The sequence below is a fragment of the Eschscholzia californica genome, unplaced genomic scaffold (assembly GCF_041429995.1).
Source record: "Eschscholzia californica isolate CP2 unplaced genomic scaffold, dmEscCali1.0.p SCAF_5, whole genome shotgun sequence".
NCBI lineage: Eukaryota > Viridiplantae > Streptophyta > Magnoliopsida > Ranunculales > Papaveraceae > Eschscholzia > Eschscholzia californica.
Genome location: NW_028238472.1, coordinates 15,177,736 through 15,185,807, shown reverse-complemented (window position 1 = coordinate 15,185,807; position 8,072 = coordinate 15,177,736). Strand labels below are relative to the sequence as shown.

The window sequence follows — 8,072 nt, the reverse complement described above, 5'->3', positions numbered from 1 at the left end:
ACACTCACATCTCTTTAATCTACGTACTAACGATATTTTATATAATTTTCAGCATTTTCTTTTCACATTCTTTCGGCGAATTAATGTTTTTCTTTTTCACATTGGAATAAATTGAAAAGATATACTAAATTCTTAGAGCTTTTATACATATATATATATATATATATATATATATATATGTTACAAATTTTTTTCTTGTTATTTGAATCTTTATCTGCTACTACAAAAATGTGCCTCCACAAGTAAAAATTTCTGGGTCCGCCACTGGAAATAATCCTAGTTCTAGTGCATCCATATCTTGGAGATATATATGAAAATATTTCCTTTGAATTTATTGGGTGGGAATATTTGACTTGAATACTTCTTTTTTTTTTTTTTTGTTGAAAGGACTTGAATACTTCTTTTACCTTATTATTTAGAAGCCATATTTTATAGAGATTTTTATATGCTTTTATCAACGTAATGTCATGCCACAATGGAAAAGAACCATAGTTATAACTTATAAGGGTCTATCCTTTTTCCATTATTATTTTTAAGAAACCTAAAATTTAGCCCACATTACACTGCCAAAAAATTGATAGCAGAAAACTTTATAGTATAAAAATGTATGACAAAATATATTTACCCATGCATTTGCTATTTTTTGTGACAAATAGGCTAGGATATACGTTAGTCGTTATAAGACATTGGTACATCATGAATATGTGATAATCACTATAACCGCCTAAGTTAAATCAATAATGAAGGAAGCCTAAAGCTCAACAACATGAAAGAGGCCTAATACCCTACAAACTTCTTACATTATTAATACCTTTAATAATCTAAATTCAATAGTCATTTGAAATGAGTGATATCTTCACTATGTTTTGCATGACATCCTAACTAGGTTGGCACCTCATGAAGCATCTATCATCTATCATTGGATATCATCACCTAATATTATCAAATACGAAAAAATACCAAATTCAATAACCATGGATAATGGATTACACCTCCTCTACGAATCGAACCTGGAATTTTCAAGATTTTAGAGTTTATGTCAACACTAACAACCAACAACCAAGTGTTGTCGTTGACATGTTTGTTACCATTGCTAGGATTAGTATTACCACCTTTTTTTTCTTATCAATATATACACTAGTTACTCTTGACTACACCATGTTTACACTAAGCATGTGTGGTTCACATGTAGTTGATTTGGTGATAACTCTTTTCATTGTCGTCTCTTGACATTTATATTATCCTTGGGAAGAATAATTTTGTTGATATTGATTGCTTTGGACCATCCTAAAACAGTCTTACACCTTCTTACATTAATTGATAAATTATATAGGTTTTGTTGTCCCACCTTACTATTATCTACACTTATTATTACGAATAATCTACTCCTAATCATTTGATTTGACATGCAGTTATTAGGGTCAAAGGTTTGGCTAGTGGTTATATAATGATGTTATTTTGTTTTCGTTTTCTGGAAAAGAAATATTCTTTTTCTTTCAATCTTACCGCTATGCTCGTGTAAATAAAACGCTCTTTCGGTTTACCACTGAGGGTAGCATCTAGTCATTTAAAATAAAATTTGTGACTTAATTAAGTGCCGGTACAAACTGATGTTGTCATATAGACGGAGTCGTTTCTGAATAAAACACAAACATGAGGAAAGAAAAAGAAATAGTATAATTCATATGACACATTAATTGGGAATAAGTTATGTCAATAAGTTAGTAATTCTATCCTCACGGGAATCAATTAGTGAGTTATGTTGGAATTTGGAAATTAGGTCAAAAACCTCCAGCCTGCTCTGATCACCAGCCAACTTGAATTGTGTCGGTATGATCACTGTTATGAACTCACATGGGTTTCTCTTCTCATTCATTTTTCATTCACAAGCAGATCACAATCTCCATCTATAAAACCCTAATCAGTTTCACCTTCACAACACACACAAACACTTCCATCTCTCCAAGTACATACCCACTTCATTTTAAGCTTAGGGTTGGTACTATTTTAGTAGTACTCTAAAGAGATGGCTTCTTCTAAGACCCTTACATCAACCACTCTCTTTCTTTCTCTAAACCTACTTTTCTTCACTCTTGTTTCTTCAACTTATGTTCCATGTCCACCTCCACCACACAAGAACCCACCAAGTCATTCTTATACTCCAAAAACTCCACCTCCAAGTGGTACTAAAAAGCATGCTACTTGCCCTAAAGATACCCTTAAATTAGGTGTCTGTGCTAATCTTTTGAATGATTTAGTACATCTTGTTGTTGGAACACCAGCTCATACCCCTTGTTGTACTCTCATTGAAGGTCTAGTTGATCTTGAAGCTGCTGTTTGTTTATGTACTGCCCTTAGAGCCAATGTCTTGGGTATTAATCTAAACGTACCGATCGCTCTTAGTTTGCTTCTTAATACTTGTGGAAAGAAAGTTCCATCTGGTTTTCAATGTGCCTAGTTTTTCTTTAACATCTTATGCTCATATCCCATGGGTCGGATTGATTATTTCGTTTAGTTTCTACGTTGTTTCCGCTTGCTTCGTTTGTAATTTTGATTGTTATTTGATTATGTACTTGATTTGTATTCATGGTTTGTGTTCTTTGTGTAATCTTTTGGTGTTGGTGCTACTGCATGACTAGGGTTGTTTCCATCTCAGTATTCTCAGATCCCTAATGTATTCTAAGGTTTCTCATACTTTCCTATAGACTGCTTTAAGGCTCCAGAAAGAAGAATGAATAAAGATTGATTTCCATTTAAACTTGTTATTGATTTTATTTTGTACATGTAAATTGTTGATTAGCTCAATGACCCTTCAATTTCTGTCTTCACCTTTTTAATGGATGGTACTTCCAGCTGAGAAATGATCCGAATCCGATAAGCAGATATCCGAATCTGTATCCGATATTCGAAATTTCAGATATTTTTTTAAACTTCAAACACGGATGCGGATCGGATGTCGAATATTCGGATATCCATTGTGAGAATAGTCCCACGCGAGAAAAAAATGATCTAGTAACCAAGAATATAATGTCAACTTTCTCTTCACCCATTGTCAATAAGTTTTAAGTTAAATGATCACAAACTTAATATAGTATCAGAGCTAGACCCACACGTGATAGGTTTAAAAATAAAAATTGTTTCACCTCACTCGAAAAAGAAAATAAACACTTGTTATAATAAAAGTTCACATGTGACGGGATGTGTGAGAATAGTCAGGCCAATTGAAAAAAGAATATGCTTTCGGCTAAAAAAACGTCACACGTACAGAAACTGGTGAGAATAATCGTCCCACATGAAAGCAAACTAATGATCAATTTTCTTTACCCAGATAGTGTACATGCGATCAGGGGCGAGGCTAGTAAGGGCCATTAGCCTGAAAAATCCAAATTGAGTCAACTTTGCTACCCAACTTAAGTAAATTCAAAGTTCAAACCCATATTTGTAAGATTTATTTTGCGAAAAGGGACAAAGATAAGTATTAGGTGATGAATTTGGGGTATGAAGATGTTATTTTTTGAGTTTGGGGCAGTAACGAACTTTACCGTCCAACAAATAATGACGTCTAAAAAACATTTAACGTTAGTTAACTCTAGTAAAAAACGTAAGATACCCCACACTAATTTTTTTTAACTTTTATGCCTCAAATACAAATTTCATAAATTTAGTTCCCCCAACAATAGATTTGCAATATTTTTCATAAATATTGAAGAATTTATTTACATCAATATGTATATTTACATAAACTGGCGAGTGAAGCCAACTTTGTATCAAACGAGTGGAAAAAGTTTCAAGTGAAAATCTCATCAATTGTTTCGCGCGAAGCTTTAAAACCTCGAGGGTTCTAAAACCCTTGATTGTGGGTTCTGAATTTTTTGTTAGTCAAAACACGTGTCATGTCCCAAACACAAACTTCTTTAAACTTTTGATGTCCAAAACACGATTTTTCTTAAATTAACTTTTGATGTTCAAATGACGCAGCGGAAAAACTGATAAAAGCCTTAGAACTCCGTCTAAAGACTATTGAACCGAAATTGATAACAAGAATACTAAAATACTGAATTTTATTGATTGAATGAATCTGAAACAACTTCTAAGCCCTCATTATATAGACTCAGGGTTCCTAATCTTGGTCAAACTCCAATAGAAACTTCAAAAAAATAAAATACTAGAATAGTAGTAATCCTAAACTGAAAATAATTACCAAAAATAGAAAAAAACTAGTAAAAGTCCATTTTGAGGCCCTAAACGATGGAATTTGCCCCTTAAAATGGGCCCGTTGTGGCGAAGCGACAACTAATGACCGGAACGCTATTTCGCACCATCTCTCAAAATTTCGTCCAATTCCGACACCCGTAGCTTCGATTTTGGCCGTTTTAGTCTGTTACCCTTGTATTTGGCCGCTTCGATCTCATCCATGTATTTCTCGGCCAATTGCTCTACATCATCAAAACACGATTTTTCTTAAATTAAGATACCCCCAACACTGTCTTGCATTTTTTTTTTCAAAAAAATCAAAAGAAGAGAACTTTAGGATGCAGCTTTGGATAACAACGTTTTGTTTCAGGATCCAAAGTTTTTGATTGGTAAAGATCTTGGATGCCCACCACAATTGTCACTCTTTCCTCACACTACTCTTGCAAAGGGAACTGTTCTCCTTCGTCTGAGATGAAGGGGGGAGGTTTATAGAGAACCCTCCTTAAAAGTTTCAGACCTCAAGATTTTAGAGTTTCAAGAGAAATCACATTCCTTCGTCTAAGGTGAAGGGGGTTTTGGAGAAGTGAAACATTTCCTTCGTCAGAAGTGTGAGACGAAAGACAGATAGACGGGGAGAAAGTTAGAGCAAGAGTCGTGAACTACTTATGAGGAAATCGTCCTCGAGAGTTTTTAACCCAGGATTAAGGGTTTTGAAACCCACGAGGGTTTTAAAGCTTCAAGCATAATCATTTTTGAAATTTCCACTTGAAACCTTTTCTACCCGTTTGATTCGAAGGGAGTTTCATTCGCCGATTTTTGTAAATATATTTCATTAATAAAAATAAATTTTTTGATATTTATGGAAAAATTGCAAATTTGTTGTCAGGGGAAATGAATTTATGAAATTAGTATTTGAGGCATAAAAGTTAAAAATAAATAGTCTTTGGACATCTTACGTTCTTTTACTAGAGTTAACTAACGCTAAAGTTTGTTAGACATCAATATATTTGGATGGTAAAGTTAGTCAAAGTTAGTTCATGCTCCAAACTCATCACCCGATACTTATCTTTGCTCCTTTTGCAAAATAACTCCATTTGTAATGACATAGCATGAAATTTTCTTTGTATATATATTTCCTTCCTAAGCAAAAGTTGTTTCTTTTCCTACATAATTCAGCAAACATAATAATATATTTCAATTTTTCTTTTGAAACTAATTTCTTTTATTATTATTTTTTTCCCGGATATAATGGGTTTGAAACTTTTTTTTTTTTCTTGTAGAGGTCAGCAGGATTTTTAAAGGAACCTGAAACCCAAGTGCCTCGAACCCCTGACCTCGAGGATAGTGAAGCAAGTGCTTCACCTCTTGGCCAAGGGGTCTTTGGCATAGGAAGACACACTTGATACCACCCAACTGTGAAGGTTTTTCATTATTATTTACTTTTAGGTTTGAAAAACAAATAACTTTGCAATATAAACATAAAAATTTCAAGAAGGATCCCTCACATTTGAATTTGACATATTAAATAATTTTGACAAAATATGTAAATCTAAAATGTCCCGCATCTCTTGAACGATATAATATGATAAAATATAATGTTCAGTTAAAGAACCTCGGATGATGGTGCCATTTTATGGTCGTTTTCCGGATAAGGTATCTACACTATTGTATGGATTTACCACTCGAATAGAAAACAAATGAATGTCTGATAACTTACTTATCTTGAAGTGGTGTCCTTGATATTATTGGTATAAAATTGTATGCATTGTCTTAAACCGGCCGAAGGTAACTTTAGATGGCAATGAATTAATACATTAAGAGTTAACCGATCTAATGCTTTTGCTATGAAACAAAATTTATTTATATCTATTAGTAAAAAAACCCTAAGATATGTCAATCTCTCAAGCCCATTCATCCATTTATTTGTTAAACAAACTAACCACATATAATAATCCTCAAAAATCTTTCAGAAATCTTGTGATTTTGGTAAAGATTTGAGAGAAGAAAATAAAAAATTTGGAAGAGTTAATTTTTAGAGGCTAATGGCGATGTGACTACACCACTAGTCAAGGGCCCTTTGGTTTGAGCATTTGAAGGTCGAAAACAATTCATTCCGGAGTGCCAATAGGATCGGCCCTAATAATCAAAATGTCGGACACCTTTAGAACGACGTATCTTTAATATAAGAAAGAGGGACAGAGAGAACACGGGAATTTGTGAAATTAGAGAATTTTGTAGACCAACATAGGTCACGGATCAACCCTTCTCACGGGTTTATATTGGAATTGGAATCAACAACAATTATTAATTCAACCAACAAAATTCCAAATTCCTCACTCAAATTTCCTATTCATAACAAGCATGTCTAAAGGATAGAAACCCTATATTTTTGTGCTAGCTAGCTTTTACAGCTAGGTTTTTCCTAGTCAATCAAAGGGTTGCCATTATTTTTGGTTTTCCAGTAAACAAGTGACACTAAAATAAACAAAAAAAACAGTCATATATACATTTTAAACTCACTATAAATAAACCCTAAGATACCTTCACATTTACAAACCATCAAAACCATCTCACTACTAACTAGTAATCCTCTACTAGTCCACCATGATCATGGGTTTGAGAGTTACTGCATTGTTCTACATTTCCATCCTTCTTTCTTTACTAGCTTTACCACCCATTTATGCTTGTGGTTATTGCTCTCCACCTTACCATGGTCGCCCGAATCCACCTAATAATGGTGGACAACCGAGAGTCTCGCCACCTTCAAATAATCCACGAAGGCCACCGGTGACAATCCCACCGCCTTCTTCTACTTATCCTCCTTACGTTGGTAATCCTCCTGGTAGTGGTGGTGGTGGTGGTGGTGGTAGCGGTGGAGGGCTTCTACCACCTATTGGAGGTGGTGGTGGCGGTGGAGGCCTTCTACCACCTATTGGAGGTGGTAGCGGTGGAGGACTTCTACCACCAGTTGTAGGGGGAGGCGGACTTTTACCTCCTATTGTTGGCGGTGGTGGTGGTGGTGGTGGCGGTGGGGGTGGTGGAGGTGGAGGTGGAGGCAGGGGAAGTGGTGGAGGTGGTGGTTATGGCGGTGGCTACGGTGGTGGTCGTGGCGGTGGAAATCCTGGTATAATTCCTCCTCCTTCGACTCCACCAACTTGCCCTATTAATGCATTGAAGTTAGGGTTATGTTTAGATGTGCTTGGAGGGTTAGTGCACGTTGGATTAGGAGATCCCGTCGAAAACACTTGCTGTCCAGTGATTCAAGGATTGCTAGAGCTTGAAGCTGCAGTTTGTCTTTGCACCAGTATAAGACTTAAACTTCTAAATCTTAATATCTTCATTCCTCTTGCTCTTCAGGTCCTTGTTACTTGTGGGAAAACTCCTCCTCCTGGTTTTGTTTGCCCTCCTCTTAACTAAAGGTTATTCTAGGTCCCATGCAGATCAATCGATGTTGAAGTTAAACCCTAATTACTTTAGTTTGTTTCTTCTTTCTTGTTTTCATCAGCTCCTTTTAGGGTTTGATTATTCTAGCTAGTATTATTTAGTATTAGGGCTTTGAAACAATTGTTCTTTTCAAGTACGTTGTATTAGTTCATTTGGCTTTTTTATGATGAGTATTAATGTTAAGAATTACTTTGTTTTTATTAGTGCATGGGTTTTAGTTTAATTAGTGTTTCTTTTAATCAGTCATTTACTTATTAACTTAAACCACTATAAATTTATTAAATTTCAAGGGCTTTGTTATAGGGAAAGCAATGTTTGGTACTGAGACTATTGTACAATAGTCACTTTTTGCTCTTGATCTTCATCTTCCTATATCAATTTGGTATAAAGAAAACAATTAAGGTATCAATACATAGATAGTTCTAAAATTATGG

General features: G+C 34.8%; 2 protein-coding genes across 2 annotated transcripts; both read left to right on the top strand.

The window, feature by feature from the left end:
- The first annotated feature begins 1,741 nt into the window (after positions 1-1,741).
- On the top strand, positions 1,742-2,758 carry LOC147537378 (14 kDa proline-rich protein DC2.15-like). Its single transcript, XM_086643546.1, has one exon. The coding sequence runs from the start codon at positions 2,027-2,029 to the stop codon at positions 2,456-2,458; it is 432 nt and encodes a 143-aa protein (XP_086499672.1). The 5' UTR covers positions 1,742-2,026; the 3' UTR covers positions 2,459-2,758.
- Positions 2,759-6,719: 3,961 nt separating this feature from the next.
- LOC147537377 (uncharacterized) lies at positions 6,720-7,836 on the top strand. The gene has a single exon (XM_086643545.1). It carries the CDS (start codon positions 6,799-6,801, stop codon positions 7,609-7,611), a length of 813 nt encoding a protein of 270 aa, XP_086499671.1. The 5' UTR covers positions 6,720-6,798; the 3' UTR covers positions 7,612-7,836.
- Positions 7,837-8,072: the final 236 nt, after the last annotated feature.